The 22,756-nt window shown below is 46.3% G+C and overlaps 1 protein-coding gene across 4 annotated transcripts in view; it reads right to left on the bottom strand.

Annotated features, from left to right (window-relative positions):
- Window positions 1–22,756, bottom strand: part of TBC1D5 (TBC1 domain family member 5) — a 1,391,198-nt gene that overhangs the window by 276,170 nt on the left and 1,092,272 nt on the right. For all 4 annotated transcript variants that reach the window (XM_069212078.1, XM_069212077.1, XM_069212079.1 and 1 more), the window contains one exon: window positions 8,672–8,757. In XM_069212078.1, coding sequence (XP_069068179.1) covers window positions 8,672–8,757 — 86 coding nt within the window. The remainder of the gene's footprint in view (window positions 1–8,671; window positions 8,758–22,756) is intronic.

Here is a 22,756-nt window from a genome sequence, read left to right as displayed (position 1 = left end):
GCAGAAGGAATTGAAACAGCTGACAAACACTAGCAATGCATCTTACTGACATATGCACCATCTCATAACCATGATGACCCCAACACCACAAACCTCCTGGACAACCTCACAACTCTCTGCCTTAAACAACTTGTCAACGTCCCCACCCACAGAGCCGGACACATTCTCGACCCCGTCTTCTCAGCAGGGGACAACATCACCATATCCCACACCTCTGAACTGACAACAAGTGCATCCACTTTACCTACACAAAGAACACCGCACACCACTACGCCCCCCGCCTCCCCTTTGGCAGACGCTGGGGCAAATTAACAGAAACACAACTCACCAACACTCCCAACCACTCCCTCCCACTGGACGCAACGGATGCAAATGAAGCCGCACGCAACCTACACCACTGGCTATCGAACTGCGCTGACAACGTAGCCCCCTGAAGAAAACAACAAGAAATCGACAGAGAAAAACACCTAAATGGTTTACGGCAGACCTACAGGAATCCAAGTACTCATGCAGATGACTGGAACGGAAATAGAGGATCAGCAAATCAATCGAAGACCACACAGCCTACAAAAATACAGTCACCACCCACCACCAGAACATCAGAGTTGCCAAAAAAGCTGCCTTTCAAGCACGCCTCAACACCAACACTCACAACAGCAAAGAGCTCTTCGCCTTCGTCAAAGAGTTCACGAACCCCAGGACAGGCACCTCATCCATCCCTCCCTCCCTCCCAAGATCTCTGCGACAACCTTGCCACCTACTTTCACTGTAAAATCCAGAACATCTACGAAGGTTTCAGGAACCAAAACCCACCAGCACCACTCACCACCACAGACTTAGCACCTCACCAGATACTGAACTCCTGGATCCCCATCACTGAAAAGGACACCCTTAGACTGATGAACTCAATCCACTCAGGAGCACCCTCAGATCCGTGCCTTCAACATATCCTCAACCTGGCCAGCGCCACCATAGCACCGGAGCTCTGCCAAACCATCAACCGATCCTTTGAGACCGCCACATTCCCCTCAGACTGCAAACACGCCAAAATCAACCCTCTACTCGAGAAACCCACCATGGACCCTAGGCAGCTGAAGAACTACAGACCCATCAGTCTGCTCCCTTTTCCAGTCAAGGTAATGGATAAGGCCGTCAACTAACAACTCACCAAATTCCTTGAGACACACCATCCTACACCCATTGCAGTCCGTATTCAGAAGCAACCACAGCACTGAAACCGCACACTTAGCAGCCACCGATGACATACGCGTCATACTGGACTGAGGAGGCACAGCTGCACTAATCCCACCTCGACCTCTCCACTGCATTTGACACCGTCTCCCACTCCACCCTCTGCGACAGACTACAACGACCCCAGCATCCAAGATAGAGCCCTTAATTGGATCAGGTCCTTCCTCACCGGAAGAACACAGTGACAGACTACCGCCGTTCATGTCAGAAGCCAAAGACACTTGCTGTGGAATTCCCCAAGGATCTTCACTCTGCCCAAAGCTTTACAAAATCTACATGGCCCCGCTTGCCAAGATCACCAAACAACACGGTTTAAAAATAGTCTCCTACGCCGAGGACACCCAACTGATCCTCTCCCTATCCGAGGACTCTGTTCAGGCCAAGAGAAATTTCCAAATCGGGATGACAGCAGTTGCTGCCTGGATGGAGGCCGGCTGCCTCAAGCTCAACTCTGACAAGACAGAGAGCCTCGTAATCAGCTCTACCCCTTCTGTCTGGAACAACTCCTGATCGCCCCAACAGACCACATGTGCAACCTGGGCATTATCCTGGACTCCTCAATATCCATGACTCGCCAAGTCAATGCTGTCTCTTCGTCATGCTTTCACACCCTCTGACTCCTGCAGAAGTTTTCAAGTGGATTCCCTCAGACACAAGGAAGACAGTCACCCACGCACTCATCACCAGCAAACTGAACTACGCCAACGCAGTCTAGGCCGGCATCACTAAGACACTTCAATAAAGACTTCAGAGTCCAGAATGCAGCAGCCAGACTCATCCTGGACATCACCGACACAGCCACATCTCCTCCCACCTCAGAGACCTACATACAACAAGCGCATCACATACAAACTCCTGATCCAAACCTACAAGGCGCTGCACAATATAGGATCAGCATACCTCAACCACTGCCTCGCCTTCTACGTACCCAACAGGCGAGTCGCCGTTCCTCCCAGCTGGCTCTTGCAGCCGTCCCCAAGATCCGGAATAGCACAGCAGGAGGAAGATCCTTCTCCTACCTAGCAGCCCGGATGTGGAGCGCGCTGCTACTCAAGCTCAGGCAGACCACATCACTGATGCAGTTCAGGAAGGACCTCAAGATCTGGCTCTTCGACTGAGCAGCACACCCACATACAGCGCCTTGACACCACGGGTGATTAGCCGTGCTTTATAAATCCATGACTGATTGATTGATTGACCTTTAACAAGGTATTCCCTTGACCAGACGTCAGTTCTCATTGAAGCAGCGAACCACAGGATGAAGCATGCTACATTTTGCCTTTATATTCCCGTTCGACCTGACAACCTTGGGGTAATCTTTCCCCAAACATTATGCCTGCTTCCCTCCTGTTTGATGTAATTCGTTTTTGTTGGCATTAGGACTCTGTACACCTTATCACTGCTAAACAGTGCGAAAGTGCTTGTGCTCTCTTTTAAACATAGTAAAACTGACTGACACCCAATTGGCACATTTAATTTACTTATGAGTCCCTAGTGAAATGGTATTATATGTACCTAGGGCCTGTCAGAAACAAGTTACATACTTGCAGTAAGACTCTTTCTGGTGGATACTCTATCTACCTGCAGATTCCTCAACCGCAGAACAATCCTCAGACAAACTTTAAAGTAACAAACTTGGCAGTAGTGGGCTCTGGACTCGGGCGGCGCTGGAAGTGATGTCCAGTGCCTTCGCCAAGGCCATAATGTGCCCACCCTGGTGTATTGAGGTCAATTTCTCTCAGTTTTTTCCCCAAGCCTTTGAGGCGAAAATCAATGAAGTATTTCAGTACCAATTAATAAATGGAGATAGAATCTTATTAACTTCTCCTATAACTCATCCATCAAACGAAGAGGTGGGCATGTTGGTGAGGAATCAGCAGGCAGATACAGTATCCACTAGAAAGATCATAAACACAGGTAAGTTACTTTTTCTTCTGATGGATACTTCTAACTGCAGACTCCTCACCTGTAGAACAGATTTCACATGCTCTGTGCTGGAGGTGGGCTGATGGAGGATTCAGACCAGAAAATATTTCACGACTGACTTCGGGAAGTCTCTGCACAGACATCTACATCAAGGCAATAATTATTTGAGAAGGTGTGCAAGGAAGCCCATTTGACCACTTTACAAATATCTGCAATCGGGACAGCCCGAGCTAATCCAGAAGTGGTGGATCTAGCCCTGGTGGAATGGGCCCGGATCCCCTCAGGTGGCTCCATTTTGGCGAGGACATAGAAGGTGTTAATGTAGAGGACAATCCATCAGGATAAGTTCCTCTTCTGAACCGGCTTCCCTTTAATGGCTCCTCAAGTTGGTTGTCTGACTGGTATTACTTGGTGTAGTTCAGATAGTTCTTAACCGCTTGCCTGGGACCCTAATGATGCAACTGTTCCTCCTTTTGTAGGATGGGGGGGTAAAAGGTTGGAAGGGTAATGAATCTGGCAATGTGAAAGGGAGTGATCACCTTGGGAAGGAAAGCAGAACCAACTTGTCTGGAAAGAAGGGAGTGACAGAGGGCAACAGCTGAGGGCCTGCAACTCACTGACCCTTCTGGCAGGTGTGATGGCAACCAAAAACACAGTTATGTGTAAGGTACAACTGTACAGGGGCTCAAACGAAGTCCCCATTAAAAAGGTTAGAACCAAAGTCAGGTCAAGTGATCTCCAGGTCACTTTAGGAGCTCACCAGCCCAGGATGGAGGCATCCATCACTACCACAGTCACAGCCAGAGGAATGAAGGCCATCTCTTGTGTCAGGTTTGCCTCAGCAAGCCACTTCCCCCGCAGCACTAGGGAAGCACCCCTGCAGGCCCCACATGTGCTAGCATGCATGCATGACTAGGAGAACACAGTAAGCCAACGGACCTAGGAATTGCAGAACTCTCAGGACTGGGACTCTTGCGCCTTGCAAGAAAGATGGAACGATTGTCAGGATGTCTGGGACTCTCAAGATGGAAAAAGGCACGAAGGAGCGTCATGTCCAGTACTGACCCTATGAGCTGGAGTCATTGGGAGGGCAGTAGGTGAGATTTGTTCTCATTGAACGAACAGCCCTGGTTGAACAGAAGTGGGGCTGTTGAATGCAGATGGGGCAACAACTAACTCCTGCGAACTGGCTTTATGGAGCCAGCCGTCCAGATACAGGATATGGGGATGCCCAACCGACTGAGATGGGCTGCATCCACTGTCATCATCTTTGTGAAGACTCAAGGTTCTGATGTCAAGCCAAAGACTAGTACCACAAATTGGTAGTGTGTAGAACCCACCGCAAATCACAAGTACTTCCAACAAGACTGCAGGATAGGGATGTGGAAGTGGTCTCCAGGGACACCACCTAGTCTCCAAGCTCCAACATCAGTAGAACTTGAGCTAGGGTCAGCCACTTGAACTCCTCTTTTTTTAAGAAAAGCTTCAGGCTCCTGAAATCCAGGATTGGGTGTAAACTGTTGTCCTTCATGGGCAGCAAGAAGTAATGTGTATAACAACCCTGGCCCATGTCCTCCTGTGGCACTAACTCCACCACTCCTTCAAGAAGGAGAGCTGCCCTTTCCTGTTGAAGAATGGACAGATGTTCTGAAGGGGAGAGGGGTGAGGAAGGAGACGGAATGGAAGACGAACTGGAAGAAAGGGAAGGGGGTAGTCCTTTTCTGCTATTAGAAGGACCCACTAGTCCAAAGTAATGGCCTTCCAGGCCGGACGAAAGAGAAACACCCTGCTTTCAATAAGCGCTGTGTGAGCCTGGGGAAGGGAACTAGGCCTGCTTTCATGCGAGTGTGGGGGAGGAGGAAGAGGAGGAGGAAGGTTGCAAGGTGGCTCCACAACCTTTTCCTCATTGCTGGCCCCTGTACTGCTGGATGAGTGGGTCAGACTGCTGTTGGAGAGCTGGATGGTATGAAAAAGTAGATCTCAGCACAAAGCACAAAAGTGGCAAAAAGGCCGATAATTCTTGCTCAGTGGTTGAAGTTGAATGCCTAAGGATGGGGCTGTGGCCCTACTGGTCTTGAAGACATCTAATGCCGAGTATGCCTTACAAAAAAAAGAGGCGGTTTCCATCAAATGGAAGATCCATAACACTGGCTTGAACATTTGAAGAAAGGTTGGACATCCATAACCGAGCATGACGACATACAGTGATTGAGGTACACATAGCTCGTGCAACAGAGTCTACCGTATCTAGCCGAGATTTAATGAGGGGTCATGACATAATTTGTCCATAAGAAATCAATTCCTCAATGTAATCTTTCATATCTCCTGGGACATGTGGAAGAATCATCTGGGTCGTGTCCCACAACACATGTGCAGGAAGGCAGTTGGCATTTAGTGACTTTGAGCCGTACTCCCTGCAGAGAAAGCCTCCTGGTCCCAAGTTCCAGGGTCGTCAATTCACAGTCAGAGGAGGTCAATGGAAATGCATCACCTGAGTGGGTCCTTGAAAAAGAGGCCTGAATGACAAAGCTCTTCAGTGATGGATACGTAGAGAGGAAAGCTGGATCTCCAGGGGCACAATGATATCAACGGGCTACCAGCTGGTTGACCGTCGGAGCAGAGGAGGATTTCTCCCAAACTGCCATGATGGGCAGCTTGAATGGGAAAAGGGGAGTTTGAAGTAGGCCAGCCAGTAGAGGCTGAAGTAGGCCGGAGAACCTTGGTGAGGATTAGTCTTTGATTCGGCAGTAGGCAACTGTAATTCCAGAACCTTTGCTGCATTTAGTACAATGTTGTGAGGTGAGAAAAATGCCAGAGTCGTTGACCCTACAGGATATTCCACTGCCAGTTCAAGATCTGTATCCAAGCCACAGGCTGAGGAGTTGGTTTGAAAATTCCAGAGGATCATGAATGTGGGCAAGTTAAAGATCAAGCTTTATGGGTCCCGACTGGGTCTCAAATATCCTGTGAATACATGATCTATAAGCATCCAATTCTATGAGCCACTGACTGTGCTCGAGAGATTGAATCTGAGGATGGATACAGGACTGCAGTGCTGGTGGATTCGCATCTGGTGGCGATGGAGATGGAAGCAGCAATGTCCATGTCACTTGCTGTGGAGCTGAGAAGCAAAGAGCTGGACTGAAGGGGTAGGAAGCTTCTGCTGGGGTGGCACTGAAGAGCAGCCATGCATGTTGACGGTGTTAGGCCGAAGGTGTGCCTGATGGAGTTGACGCTTTGGAGAATGCAGGAAGCTGGCTCTGTATATACCACATCAAAATGAGATTTAGTGTGCACAGAGTCCAGGGGTTCCCCAGAGGCTTAACAGAGGCTAAATTAGACAATACTAATGCTCTCTTTTGTGGTAGTGTGGTCTAGCAGTTAGGTTTATCAGTGGGTAGGGCAAAGCATTTGTTGTACACACACAGACAATAGAAGAAGCAAACACACAATTACTTAATTCTAGACCAATTGTTTTTATATAGAAAAATATATTTTGTTTATTTTTAAAATCACAAGATTCAAGTTGCAGGTAAGTACATCAATAAATACGTATTTCACATATGATTCAATATTACTTTGTTTGGAATCAGTAAATTATAAAGTTCTTGAATAAATGGTAGTAATCTGTTTTAAAAGTTTACTGCAATTTTCAGAAACAGTTCCGGGGGTGGTTGGGGGTAGGGGTGGAAGAAACTTTAGTATGTTTTACAGGTAAGTACACGACTTACAGTTCTAGTATCCCGCGGTTAGGAAGACCACAGGTTCCCCAAACACCTAGACTTGGGGCACTAGGCTTCAGATCTGCTTGCAGGTAAGTACCCGCGCCTTTTGAGTCCAGACCTGGGGGGTTTAGAAGAGCACCGCAGGGGGGGGGCACAAGTAGGCACCAAACGCACACTCCCAGTGTCACAGGGGCTGCTGGGTGCAAACAGAGCGTCGGGCTCCCAATGCTTTCCTATGAGGGGACCCCGGTGGTCCCTTAGGATGCTGCAGGCTGGGTGCAGGGGATCAGTTCCGGAAAACCACAGGCTGAACAAGTAGGAGGGACGCCTGCTGCACTTTGTTGCATTGGAGGTCAGGTTTTCCAAGGTCTGGGGGCTGCGGGTGCAGTGTACCTTTTGGTGTCGGATAGCTTCGTCCGGAGCTTTCACGGCCAGGGTGGTCCTCTGGATCCACACTGCAGGCGTTTTCGTGGGGGACAGGAGAGGTCAACCCAGGGTGGGCACTTGCTCAGAATTGTCTGGGGATCCTCTCTAGTCGGTAGGACGTGCTGGACCCGGGCCAGGACTCGCGGATCAAAGGAGGCTCTTTAGTCCTTAGGTGTAGGTTCCTTTTGGACAGGGCTGCTGTCCATGGGAGTTCTTGGTTCTCTGTGATGCAAGCAGTCCCCTGGAAGCTTGGCAGAGGTCGCCGGACCTGCAGGACGCATCGTCTTCTTTTGCAGGTTCTCTGAAGCAGGAGACACGTCGGTAGGGCTGGGGCCAAGACAGTTTTCATCTTCCTCCTTCTCTACTGGGTATTTAAGCCTAGCAGTCTTTCTTCTTTTGAAGTTGCCAGGAATCTGATGAACTGGGTTCAGGGGCGCCCTTAAATCCTGGATTTAGGGGTGTTACAGGGGGTCAGAGGGTGGTAGCCAATAGCTACTCTCCCTGAGGGTGGCTACACCCTTCTTGTGTCCACTCCCTTTAGGGGAGGGGGGACACAAACCTAATCCTATTGGTCCCTGTCCTCCAAACTAAGATGGAGGATTCTGCAGGGAGGGGGTCACCTCTGCTCTGGACCCCTTAGGGGTGGTCCTAGCTGGGATGGTCACTCCTCCCTGCTTTCCCTAATTTTCCCACTGGACTTGCCACCAAAATTTGGACTTTGCCCAGGGGCGGGCAACTCCACTAGCTGGAGTGCCCTGGTGCACTGTAACAAGAGGCTCGAGCCTTTGAGGCTCACCGCCAGGTGTTACAGTTCTAGCAGGAGGGAGGTGTGAAGCACCCCCATCCAGGACAGGCTTTGTTTCTGGCCACAGAGAGCACAAAGGCTCTCACCCAATGTGGTCAGAAGCTTGTCTGAAAGTGGCAGGCTGGCACAGGCTGGTCAGTCCGGCACTAGCAGTTTGGCTAAAATATTTCGGCTATGGGGTCCAGAGGATTCATGCCACCGGAACAGTCTTATCAGATGCAACCCAAATCTTTCCTGGTGCTTGTCGGCCAATCAGGTGAACTCAGACTTATCACTGGCTCTCCTTCGATCGCCAGGAAGTTACTCCATTTCCTTTGCTAATAAACCTGCAAAATATTTTTTCTGCAACTAAAGATGCTGTGGTCTTGATTCTGGTCCCCAATGTTTTTCTTTATGCGCTGGCAGTTAATTACAGTTAGGGTGTTGTGCTATGAGCTATCGGTGCTATGCACTGGGCACACAGGAAACATGAACAATCTGGATTTGAGAAAAGTACAGCACACGTGATCAAGATTCAGGCCAGATCAAAGCAACTTACCGCGTTTTGTTCATTAGATCTGCTCCCCGGGCTTTGTAGTAATCCAAATTTTGTTGAAACTGAAAGTTTATTGGTCTTGGATTTTTCTGAAAAAAAATTGTTTGATTTAGAATCAAGTCAATCAATTTGCCATACTTAAATTTGAAAGCTGGAGCATCAATCAGTGGAAATATAGGGTTTTTGTTAATTGTTTGTGTGCTACAATTCTGTGAAAAAAGCAGGAAAGGTGGGTGGTCGTTATGAAAGGTCACAAGAAACTATATTTAGATACATTCATACTGCATTTCATATAAATTCGAATCTGTATCTTTTTAATGTATTACCTTTGATAATAATCTTTTTGGTGGATACTACATCTACCTGTAGATTCCTCACCTGTTGAATAACCCCAGGCGTCAGACTGGATCCGGAAACGTCAAAGTGCTCAAGACACAGGTAAATTGATCGCTGGTTTCGTATTGACACCCGAAGTGATGCCGGATGACATCACTGAAGCCACACAGCACCAACCCTGGTGCAACGTCTGTTTCCATCCATTTTTATGCAACCCTCCGAGGAGCGCTGATGGAGAAACATGAATAAGAAGTAGTGGTGTGCAAAACTATAATGGGGACCTTATTATTCCATTTCCTCCATCACATCCATCAGACGGGAGCCGGGTGTGATCAGTGAAGAATCTGCAGGTAGATAGAGTATTCACCAGAAAGATCATTACCATAAGTACGTTTTTTGTCTGATGGATACTTTTACTTGCAGATTTCCTCACCAGTTAAATAGATTCCAGAGAAGTACTCTTTCCTGGACGAGGGTTGACAGATGACTAGATGAGAAAATATTGTAGCACATACTTTGCAAAGTGTCTATCCGTATGCACCTCCAAACACAAGCCGCAGTGCTTGGCACAGGAGTGCAAGTACACCCACGTCGCCACCTTGCAGACCCCAGCATCTGAAACGCCTCTCGCTGGGACAGATGATAATGCCCACCGAGGATCGCAGTGATGCAGCCGCTCCTCATTTGTGGAAGGGGACTGGGAAAAGAAGGATGCAAGGGTGACAGACTGGCCCAAATGGAAGGGGGGTCACCACTTCGGGAGGAAAGCAGGTCTGGTTTGCAACACCAGCTTGTCAGGGAAAAAGGAAAGTGAACTGTGGCCTGTGCTCAGGGTCTGCCACTCACTGACCTGCCTCGCTGAGGTGACTGCCACCAAGAACATCGGTTTTCATAGTTAATAAAGGTAACTGTCAATTTTGAAGGGGCTCAAACGAAGACCCCACGAAAAAAGTCAAAACAAGGTAGAAGTCCCACTGGGGCATAAAAAAAATGGAGTTGGTGGATAAAGATTGGACAGATTTTGTTGAGGGGCGTAGAGGTGGCAGGAAATCACCCGACACATCTGGTGACAGCTGAAAAGACCTGAAAGGTCCCCAAGGCCCCAAATGAGAGCGAAGGTCCGCTCTGGATGGCAGCTGGACATAGGGAGGAGGTAGAATGTCTGTACCCTACACACTCCTTGGCCAACGCCTTCATCAACCAGTTGCCCATTACAGAAACATGTGGACTCCCTACTGTCTCAGTGAAGCCATCACAACAGCCAGCACTGTGGAAACATGAGCTGCGGTTGTCCATCTGACCATGGACTCCTGAGACTATGAAGTAATAGTGCTGCGACCCAATGGCGAACCACAGGTAACACAGATCAGCTGAAGAACTGGAAGATGAGAGTAGGCATTCTGAAGGTCCAGGGATGCCAACCAACTCCCCACGTTCAAGGGTAAAAACTTGGATTAGAGACAGCATCTATAACTTGTCCTACGGAATGAATAGGTTCAACAGGTGAAGATAAAGGGTGGATTTGACAGTACTGTCTTTATTGAGGACTAAGTGGCCAAGGGAGTAGAAGTCCAGGGCTCTTTTTTCCAGAAGCACCACCCCTCTGGCTCATTTGCCTGGGTGACACATTCAAATGTTCTCAGTCACAAGGCGTTCCTAGCCGCAATGTTTTGAATCAGTTGCACATAGGAGAAGGTGTCAATCAGCCTTAGGTCTCTAGGGAGATGATTCCATCATTTAGCTCTAGCAGATTTCAGTAACCTGCAGCCATACTTGGGCAGGCACCATTTGGGATGAGCAGTTTGCTGTGATCTGCATTATAAAATCGACGGTCTTGTGCAGGGCGGGAAAGGAACAGTAGCACTGTCATACTTGAGTTACCCACGTGAAATTTCAGCTGTAAGGTCTTAAAAATTAGTTTTAATTCAGTTATTGGTCCTAAAGAAGGTTGGGTAAAGGTCAAGGAGCTACCAAAACACTGCGTCAACACAATAACTTTTTTAGTATACTGAATCTATACAGTTGTTTTCTATGTTATTTTTAGACCAAATGTTTTTGATGATGCACCTGGTCCAAAGGATGATGAACTATATTAACAAATGTCACTAGTATTTTATGTGCATTATATTAAATATTTATGAGATTCTAAATATTGTGGTTAGAGCATAATTGATTTTTCTGTTCTTCTTGAGTTGATAATTAAGCATCCACATAATGAAAGATTAGATTTTAAAAATAAATCTGGGGTAAAAACATCTGTATTTTTATGGTGACTGCCACGGAAACCAACTCCGGACCCAGATCAGCCGTCCTGTGAATCTCATTCTCTGACAGAGAAGAGCAGTGACACCGTGATAGTGCAGCCAGTGCTCTCAGACTGCACAAAAGAGTTAGACAGAGCAGCCCAGATTGAGTTCTTAACAATGACTGTAAATCCTTAAAATAATCCATGTCAGTGATGCAGTCTGAGTTCCTGTTTACATTTCATTATTTGATAGTGCAACTCTTGTATTGTTCATAACTTGAACTGACTCCTAGCTGGCTGTCTTGGTAAGTTCAGGTTATGGGTGGATGTGCAAGACAGGACACAACTGGAAGCCCTGGAACAGAGGCTGAATCAATAACTCAATAGTATTTGCAAAGTGCGGCTTACCACCCTGGGGGATATCCAGGTGCTCAGGGTTGTTGCAGTGTGTCTGAGCTCCTCCTCACTGAGCTGTGTCTTTAGTTTATTCCTGAAGTCGAGGTGGGTGTGCGAGGTGCGGAGGAGGTGGAGAGGTCGTTCTAGTTCTTGGCAGCCAGGTAGGAGAAGGAGCGCCATCCGCAGCGTCTGCGTCGGATTCTCGGGACATGGGTGAGGGTTGTTGAGCGTAGCTCCCTGGCTGGTTGAAGTTTGGATCTGATGCTGTGGAGGGCTTTGCAGGCGATGATGAGAACTTTGAATTTCCCCCTCTTGTGCATCAGCAGCCAGTGGAGTCTTTTGATGTGGGGGGGTGATGTGAGTTCTTCTGAGAAGGCCTAAGACGAGTCTCGCTGCTGCGTTCTAGATGGTCTAGAGGCAGAAGTGATGCTGGGCAGGAAGTCCGACAGAGGGAGTTTTCATAGTCTAGTCTGCTGGTGATGACGGCTTGGGTGACCGTTTATCTGATTCCAGTGGGGATCCATCTGAAGATCTTCCGTAGCATGCAAGGCTCCGAGGCTGTGGAAACAGGAAGAGGCCACTGCATTTATCTGCTGTTTGAAGGTGAGTTTGCTGTCTATGATGCCGAGGCTGTGGATGCAGTCATTTTGTGACGGGGTTGTCCAAGCGTGGAGGACCACTGTTAGAAATTGGGTCTTTAGTTGGCAGAGTAGGGACCACAATCCTAGTCAGGGTAAGTCACTACACAACCTAAATTATTCTGGCACAGAGCAGGCAGGCTTAGCTTAGAAGGGAATGTGCTAAGTATTTATGCAATAATTAATACAGTACCACAGTGAAAACACCACAAAAAGTACTCCACACCAGTTTGGGAAAATAGATTATACTTATCTGAATAAAATAAGACCAACACAACAAAAATCCAATATGCACAAGTCAAGATACCACTTTTTAAAGGTTTAAATGAGTCTCAATCCTTAAGAATCAGTTGTTGTATCCTTTTACCACACAGTACCTGGGATGCGTAAAATATAATGACGCACAGGGGCCGCAAAGGAGGAGATGCATTGAATAGTAGGGCCATGCGTCAGATTTCCCTCTATGGCAAAGACGATGCATGCGTCAGTTCTTCCCATGCTGCAAGGCGATGTATCGATTTTCAGGAGCTCAGCCTAGATTCCTCACTGCAATGCGGGGATATTTTGACGCCCAGGGCAGATGCGTTGGAAATCCAGAATGTGCTGGTAGAGAGGAGAAGGAGGCAAGTTGATCCACTAGGCGATGCAGTGATTTTCCAGCTGCAAGGCAGGTGCTGCTTCGATTTCTGCAGGCATAGCATCGTTCGGGTGGGCGAGGAGGTGATTTTCCAGCTGTGAGGCAGGCGCTGCTTTGATTTCTGCAGGTGGTGTGTCGATTTTTCGATGTATGGGGATTTTCTTCTCTTTGGTGGAGTCTGTGCTGGTTCTGAGACTTTAGAACAGGAGGCAAGCTCAATTCAAGCCCTTGGAGAGCACTTGTGTATAAAGGCTGAGTCTTTCCAGCAGGGTCGGGGGCCAGAAGGCAGCAGGGCAACAAGGAGGAGAGCAACCCTTTCAGCAAAGCAGTCCAGATGAGTCCTTTGCGCAGCCATGCAGTCCCTCTGACAGAGTCCAGGTGCAGGTCCAAGAAAGTCTGCTTCGTTGGGGTTAAAATCCCAGTACATATACACCCAAAGGTGCCTTTGAAGATAGTGCACTGGAGGATGTCCTTATGCAATGCCTCCTCTGTGGTGAGGGCAATGAGAGTGTCTGGCAAGGTGGAGAGCGGGTAATAAAAATGTTGAAATTACAGGCTTAGCCAATCTTTGACCTCTCTGCAGAGCACACAGAGCAATGGTGACATAATCTGTCAATGGTAATTAACATTTTAAATGAAACTCTGTGAAGTGGTACACATCTGTAGGAATACTGACAGTTCTAAATGGAAAATGGTGGGCTTACAGGAGAGAGGGTGGGTGGATCTGTGGTGAAGGGGGCGACACAGGAATGTACAAGAAGGACAGAGTGAAAAAGAAGGAAGTGATGTGTGAGATCTTCAGATGTCTGATTTCAGAAAGCTTTGGGGAGAAAAAGAGCGATTAGGAGATTAAGGACCATGGAAGGGATATTGGTCATCAGTAACTCGGGAAGAGATGCCCAAAAAAACGGTCCATGCCTTCATTTACTTCTGCGAAACAATTGGCTGAAGTGTCACACATTTGGCGGTAGAGTGTCATGCAAACGCACGCGGAAACCATAGAAATGTTGCGCACAAGCAATGAAACCCCGGCAGCTAGGAACTTGCCTTCAAATTGCATCGTTTTGCTCTTTTGGAGAACCAGAGTATGCCTGAAAATGAAGACTTTACCAATGATTTTTTTTTTTTTACCAAATCTTCTGATTTAAGAAACGGGACAGCCTCCCAAGCTGTTTCTCTATGTCTACACGGAAGGTCGTTTTTTAGGGTCGCTAGCGAGACGCTTTAGGTATTAGAAAAGGGCTCGGAGCCCCGTCGACGTCACGTCAGTTTCTTTCATTGGCAAGTTGGCTTGCCTGTTAGAATCCGCTTCTTTTGATTAGTGGAAGGCACGCATACGTCATGCCTTTTCTGTGGTTAGCCTTCTTAGAGTGCAGCGACCAAGTACGGAAAACATGCGAGGCTCGCTGGGGTTGTGGACTACTTTTTCTATGTTTTCATAGCGTGATCTCGATGGGCAGAAGTCGAGCGCTTTGTTAATTGCACTTTTGACGGTTACGATCACAATTGCACTTTGTGTGAACTTTACAGCGCGATCACGCTGTTTTTTTCTTTTAATGCAGGGAAAATCCGGTTGGGAGTTTACAACTGTGAACAGTTGTAACTCCGACAAATGCGAGACCCTAGTGCATTGCAAATGCTTGTTTTTTTTTTTTTTTTGCTGCCGATTGAGGTTACTGTGGCAAATAAAAATACCAATGTGAGCCACGAGGTGGCAGCAAGGACATTAAAATATTCCATTACATTCAGCCGGAGTTTTCTAGCGAACCCTTCTATCGCGTGCTGACGGAGGCAGTCTCTAGTTATTATTTTCGATCAGTACCTGGCATCTCTTCCTCCTTAAACTGGCACTTTTAGTGGACAACTCACAATGGAGTGAAATAATTTGATGTAATAAAGTGACACTTCCTTATGTTAAAGACATAACTTTCTTTTACATTTTGAATAGAATTTATCAAATTGTACATGAGGTTTTTGCACAACTTACTTATCAAACATTTGTAGGCTCGAGCACGGGTTCTTGGAGCCAGGCCAGAGCCTGGACCTTGCTTCTGTTAACTTGTTGGCTGGCCTACTATATGTGCAGACACCCACACACTAACCATGACTTCTTCCGCAGAGGACAGATGTGACTGTCACCCGGGTGTTCTGCCCTAGAATGTAAAAGCAGTTGCTCTCCAGCGAGGAAGCTATGGATTTACCCAGTAAACATCAGCATCCAGAGCTTAAGAGAAAGTGCAGTAACCTTCTGAAGGCCATGCGCGGCAGGTAGGGGGTTGAAACGTCACATGCGATTCTGGCCATCTCATAATGAGTGTTAGTGAAGTTAAAGCTGGGCACAGTGGTCAAAGGTTATTCTTTATGTCATATCATTTCTATCTCATGATGTCACATGGACATAACACTTCCTCACTCCATTACTGCGGAGCTAGACTCGAGTTACACAATACTACACACATAAAGGGACGTCACCTGGTCTTGATCCCACGTCTTCCCAATTTCTTTTATGGGTCACATGTCACATGACAATTTCCGATATCAGCATCATTATGCCAATTAGCTGTAAAACCTAGAAGATCCCACCTCTTTTGGGCCATGGAATAGTGGAACGTGTGCGCTGGCACGGGCAGAGCATGGGCCCTCCAACATCCAAGAGCCACAGGAATAGGCCCACTCTCACCCTTCTCCTCCCAAAGGGTGAGTGAGTGTGAGGGACTTTCACATAGTCTGGTGCATGCAGTAACCATCAGGCTGTCCTGGACTCCGGGCCAAACTCCTTGTCCGCAGTCTCTACTCTTTACAAGAAACTAAGGCCAAGATCTACGTAGGCGGGATGTATAGGTAACAACATTCCCAAGCTTTTTAAATTTTATCCAAACAGTCCAGATATTATTTGTTTAAAAACAACAGTTACTAGGAAATGGCTGGTTAATGCAGACTGTGGATTGCCTAGGCCTGAGTGGGAAGGGGTTCTCCTGTGAAGCAGGGATGAGGTACATAGCGCTAAAGATGACAAGCATTGTACACGCCAAAATGTCTTGCTTTTGGGATCTGTTGGCTTTGTGAATTGTTGTAGCCACGCTACACACCACGATGATGCCGTGCCACTGGCTAATAAACTGTATATAAATTAAAAAAAACACTATGCTGCTGGTTGAGTCATTCTGTAGGCGTATGAACCAAGCTTGTGCATGTTTATAAAATGACACTTGTTTTTGGATCTACTGCAAGCGCTTTGACCCGTTATAAGTATTGTGGACTTTTAGCCACACCTACCTCACGCCCATCACTTTACCTCATTCATGGGATTGCCTTTCAAAAATCATTTGATGTTATTGGTAATTGCTGTACGTTTGTCCCGCCTTGAGGCTGTTTTTTTCATGCCTTGCAGACTGTTACATGGATTATTGCACGATTGCAGATATATTTCACCATTGGAGAACTATTTATTTTGTCACTCCCCTTCATGCTGCATGGCAGCCATGGTGCTCAGCACGAACAGGCACAACAGTGTGAACTCAATCGGTGGTATTAGAGCAGTGGTCATATTGTTTACAGTTACCTAATCAGAGTCATTTCTTGTGGCTTGAAATTGGTGAAAACTTTACTAAAACAGAAATCCTCAAAGCAAAAGCGGCTCTCCCGGCACAGCCGTAGAGAGCATACTACAATATTCACTGCACTCCGGAAACTCATCCCATAATGCTTTGCAAGTATTCTTTTTCAAAACATTTTTGCTCATAACTCAGCCTGTGGTGGTCCTAGGATAATCGGACAATCACCAAAATGTTCACAACAACTTGCTCATTCTGTCTAAATCATCTTTAGGCCCCCACACTAGGTTAGTGGGGACCCCAAATTAAATCAGTGAGTTTAAGCTCTAGGGCTGGACCTTTTGTTTTATAGCTGAGATTAGGTTGAGTTTTAAGGGCAGTCTTTGTAATTTCATTGCTATAGGCCTGTTAGCCCTGATTATGAATAACATCCTATGTCGTTAGAGGCTAAATGTATGGTTGTACTGCATTACTTTCCGCCATTTTGTAATGTGAGGTTATGCCCTCCCGGGGTACCTATACAGTTACATGACCATGATTCTTACAAATGCTATTTTCATTGTGGGGTCTTCTAGGGACTGTTCTAAGCATGGCATGGAAACTTGTCCCATAATGCCCTGCAAGGCATTACTTTTATAAAACATTCTTGCTCATCACTCGGCCTGTGGTGGTCCTGAGACAATGGGACCACCACCAAAAGGTTTGCGGCAACGTGCTCTATCTACATCATCTTTGGGTCTCCACACTAGGTTAGTAAGGACCCCAAAATAATAACCCCTCCCACCATTTACCAACTGTTTACCTTTCTCATGGCTGGAACTTCTGTTTTACAGCTGAGAGTAGGTTGTGCTTTAAGGGCCTTCTTTGTAATATCATTGCTCTAGGCCTGTTAGCCCAGAATATGTGTAATGTACTATACCCTCTAGGGCAGAGGTCTTCAAACTGGGGGGTAGACCCCTTAGGGTGGGCTCAAGTGATCCAGGGGTGAGGGGGGAGGATGGGGGTGCACGACTCTGGCCAAAAGAAGCATTATACAGATAACAGGCCTTTGTTTTAAGCAGAAGCATGTTATTGCATATTTAAAAAGGTAACAGTACTTAACTGCAATGTCTAAATAGATCTACACATATTTAAACATTGAGATCTTTATAAAATAATTGTGAAAAATTCTGAAGAGGGGCCCAATGATTTTTATTTTTCAACTTGGGGGGCGGCATTAAAAGGTTTGGAGACCACTGCTCTAAGGGCTAAATATATGGCTTCACTGCCTTATTTTCTGCCATGTTTTGTGTGGTTATGCCCTCTAGGGGCTAACTATACAGTTACATGATCATGTTTCTTACAAATGCTATTTTCATAGTGGGGTCTTCCTCTAAGGCTGTGCTAAGCATTACAGTCATATCAATATATTAAAATATTCATGGCACAGAAACTTGTCCCAAAATGCTTTGCAAGGCATTACTTTTACAAAACAGTTTTGCTCATAACTCAGCCGGTGGTGGTCCTAGGAAAATGGGACCGCCTTCAAAGCATTGACCACAGTGTGCTCTTTCTGTCTAAATCATCTATGGGTCCCAACACTATGTTAGTGGGGGCTAAAAACAATAAACCCTACCACCATTCATTATTTTACAAAGCTTTTTCAAGGCTGGAACTTTTGTTTCACAGCTGGAAAAAGTTATGTTTTTATGGGTCTTGTTTGTAAAATTTTAATATTTCTGCTAGCCTTGAAAATGTGTAACACACTGTGCCCTCTAGGGACTAACTATATAGCTATACTTTCTCCCATTCCATTTTCATGTGGTTATGTTCTTTAAGGGCTGGACTCCATGGTTAGATGACCATGTTTCTGCCAAATGCTAATGCAGTAGCCTCTAAAGGCTGTTTTGAGAATTGCAGTCAACATACTATAATATATGCAGCACGAAAACTCACCCATAATGCTTTGCAGGGCATTACTTTTACAAAACATGTTTGCTCATAACAGCCTGTGGCAGCCCTATGACAATGGGACCACTGTCAAAACGCTCTGTCTACATCTCTAGGTTCCCACGCTAAGTTAGTCGGACCCCAAAATAAGAACCCCTCCCACCATTCATTGTCTTTTAAGCATACTCATGGCTACACCTTTTGATTTACAGCTGCAAGAAGTTTTGTTTTAAAGGCCTTGTATGTAATATCATTGCAGTATGCCTTCTATTCCTAAAAATGCCCCCTACGGGTTAAGTATGTGGTTACACTGCATTACATTCTCCTGTATTTTTCCACTGGGCTATCTCCTCTTGGGGCTATCAATATGGTTACATGACCATGTTTCTTACAAATTATATTTTTGTTATACTGCCCTCTTGAGGCTGTTTTGAGCATTACAGTCTAATGCCCAAAGTTTATTTCTGTTGAAGGTTTACATGATAATTGCATATGTTTTAATAATCTCTCCTTATTAAATGTATTACCATAATTCAGGACAATTTAACATCCTTATTACACTATGATTGTTTGAACACTCTTGTTATGTTTGGGTGCCCCTTCCTTGTTTATTTCCCCACTGTGGCTGACTTGTGTCTTCTTTTTGGGAAATTGTGTTAGCCAGCCAGTGACTCTGATGTTAGGGTGATGAAAGTTGTATTCTATTGGAATTAGCATGGCAGATTTAAACTAGCATGCTGAATGGCAACCTTTTCTTTTTTTGCTGCAGATAGAGGAAGAAGGTAAATGGAAGTGCCTTAGTTATATGCAGAGCCACTGAAATTATATGGCAGGAAAAGAAAATTATGAGGCAGTGTTGACAAATGTATTTGGCAAGAAAAGTCCAGTTATGAATTTACAATACCAATTGCTCTAACTCAAGCAAATGCGAGACCTATTGCATTGCATTGCAAATGCTTTTTTGTTTGTTTAGCTAGTTGGATCAGTAAACAAAAAACAAGGGGAAAAAACAAAACAAAAGTAACATGAGCGGGTAGGAGGAAAAAAGTTGTGGGAAGAAGGAGGCATGCAGGTGAGGGAAGCAACACAGAGGACTGAATCATGGGGGGCAGGGAAGCAACAGGAGGGCGTAGGTTTTAAAATGGAGGTCAGAGGTAGCAACATAAAGGGGTAGCAACATGGAGAGCGGCGGTAGCAACATGGAGAGCTGGTGGAAGCAATACTGGGGTGCGCAGGTAGGGAAGCCAACAGAGAGCAACTTAGGGGAGGCAAACAAACGATATTGAGCACAATATGGAGTTAAAGTGCACAGAACAGCAACTCAAATGGTAAGAGCTGTTTAAAGGGCAAAGTTGTGAAACATAAAAATGTATAATGTTAAGAAAAGAAATGTGCTGATAGAAGCAGGCAAGCGCTGGGAGGTAAAAACAAATGCACTTTCATAGAATGGTTAAGCAAAGCATGGTTTAAAGGTTTTAAATTAGTTTTCACGGTAAGAAATGAAATGTGAAATATAGGTAAGGTCCTAAATTAAATGGGTTCCAACGGATAGTGCACGGGGGAGCAAATGGAAGGACAAATCTGTATAAAATCGTAAACCCATTAAGAACAGCTCGAAGAAAAAAGTTCTTGTAAGTAGCGCTTTTGTTATGGAATGATAATAAATGTGCCGGGAGAAGCTGGAAGCGACAGAACGGAGGAAGCCTGCACTCTAATGGAGTGCTTTTAGAAAAAGGAAAATAGTTCACGAAAATTAGACACTAGGAAAAGTAAAATTAGACCATCACAGAGATGGTAAACAGGATATTCTAAAGAGGAGGGGCACACACTGGCTGGGTGAGCTAAAACAGAAAGACTTGGAACAGAAAGAAAACAGTGACAAAACAAAGTCAGAGGAAAGCGACAGTGATTGCTGACCTGGAAAGCAACTTTACCTATGTACCCAATAAGTCTTTCGAAATCAGTCAGTCTGCACTCACTGTCTCCGAGCTTTAAGTGGGCCGGGTCCTGCCGGTGCTAAAAAGCAGGTGCTGAGACGGGTCCCTATCGGACTCTCCATTTTTTTGCCCTTATCCTCAGGGTGAAAAAAAAATCTTAGCTCTGCATGAGAACCGTCCTTCCATGCCTTTGATGTAATTTCAAAGCGCCTTCCTGACAGGACACCTGCTGGCTGAAGAAATGGAAATGTGTGTAAGGGGTTAATCAGAAAACCCAGAGGCTGCTGGGAAGCAAGTATGGGTGTCACTGATGCCACTGAACCTGGCCATCTCTGGCAGATCAGGGCCCTGCGGGCAGCGAGGGGCACCCCTAGGAATCTGCGTCCGCTCAGCAGCCACCCACAGCCCGGGCCCATCCAGTGGCTTTGGTGGAAGGGCGGGCGGCTTCATGGGCTCTGCGGCACACCGTGCGCCGTGGCTGTTGCATGGGTAATAATGTCGCTGTCGGGAGCTCTCCTCTGCCAGATACCATCAGCCCCTCTCTTATCCGTACAATAAGTGTCTGGGGTGTCAGACTCGACAAGCCAGGCTTTTCTTACCCAATAGGCGACACAAAACAATAAAAGTGTTTTGATGTTAAACAGCTGGCGCCGAAGACAACAGCGACGCACAAGCACTTCGAGGCGCTACTAGCTATAATGTTCCGACAGGAGTCACTCCAGCCTGCATACGAACCCCCTTTGGGGAAGACTCGCGTCAAAGGCACCCTACCTACCCCGAGGGCAGCTACAGGAAACAAGTGGCAGGCAGGGGTCGGGAGCACAAGCTAATCCTAGGCACGCCTGGTTACCTCAAGACTGTTATAGCGCTGCGACAGCCTGGCAGTGCACGCAGAAGGCGCAAGCGCTGCGTGCACAGGGGCTGCGGAATGCAAGGCAGGTAAGGGGGCGTTGGTGCAGCTGCCATAAGCCTCCGCACAAGACAAATTTAGCAAAAGTGACAATCACGCCCTTCAAGCTCCTCAGCTCGATAACATCACGGAAGCGACTTTTTAATGTGGATTCCTCTCAGAACGTCATTTTTAAAGACTAGCTCATTGGAGTACTGGGCGAGCTTCCGAAAGATCGAAATAGAAGCCTGGCTCTAGCTCAGCTCGGGGTCCTTCTAGCACCCTCGAGCCCAAAACGAGCCGACCTTTAATGCACTTTCTGCCTTTCACCCAGGACCTAAACATATGTAACAATAATTAAATAAAAATATGTGACCTTTGATATAAAAAAAAAGGGAGGGAGAGATACCCAACTAGTGGTTGAATTGCACAACGTGAAGCCAGAAAACGTGATCAAGCCCGGCTTTACAAAATTGTGAGCTCCTAAGCAAATATTTTATTTCATCAAGCCTCCTTTTCCGTCATCATCATATAGTTCATTTTTAAAAACTACCACTAGTAACAAACGCCATTCAATGCAGTGATGCAACCTGGTGTACTTAGGTGAAACACGAAATATTTTGAAGAGACTGTGTAATATTTTTATAAGACATTTGTCGCTAGACATACATGCCCAATACTTTCACGGCCTGGCTCGTGCATGGGCTCTTAGAGCCAAAACAAGCCTCTGGCTCGGCTCTCCCTTTAAATGTATTGGCTCGCCCACCTCTAGTTTATTGTTTAGTGGCCTAATACTCAAGTAACCAGCTCAAAACTAGAGAGCTCTAACCAATCAGCCGGCCACTTATGTATTCCACTCCACCAACAGAACTCATCCGTCCATACCGTAAAGACAACGTGTAATCAGCTGCACGCACGCACGCACGCACACACACACACGGACATCATTGGGCAGTGTGGCAACATGAACACAACATGTGTCATCAGTGGAAGCACCACGACATACATACATGTATGTTTACACAGATCCTGTCCTCAACACCAAGTTAACTGAATGTAAACCACTCATCAGCAGTGGACTCTGGTTTGAGGAACCTGTCACTGTTTCAACCCCTTGGACATTTTGGGGGCAAAAACAAAGGGGCAGCCACTAAGAGGAAAGTTACCTGAAGAACGGGAATGACTGGTCATTACAATTTATTTACCATGTGTGGAGAAACTTAGAAAGACGGAGCGCGGTGCGGCCTGCCTCTCAGTTGCATCATTATCAACAGAAGCGACGAGGCTCACGGTCTAAGGCAGGAGCGGAAGCCATTTAATAGTTAAAAAAATGCTTAACCTCCTACATTATACTTTAGCCTCAATCGCTCACGTGCCTCTTCACAGAGGGTATCTGTGTCATCCATTATTCTTCTAATGTCAAATTCAACCATATCTTTGAATTTATAGTGCTACCAAAATTCAAAACAATGCGAGATAAAAATCCCTGTCAATTATTGGCACTATGATCTGTATTTATAGTACTCA

This window comes from Pleurodeles waltl, chromosome 10 (genome assembly GCF_031143425.1).
Source record: "Pleurodeles waltl isolate 20211129_DDA chromosome 10, aPleWal1.hap1.20221129, whole genome shotgun sequence".
In the NCBI taxonomy this organism is placed as follows: Eukaryota; Metazoa; Chordata; class Amphibia; order Caudata; family Salamandridae; genus Pleurodeles; species Pleurodeles waltl.
Note: the sequence above shows the minus strand (reverse complement) of the source record. Positions and strands in the feature narration are given on the sequence as shown.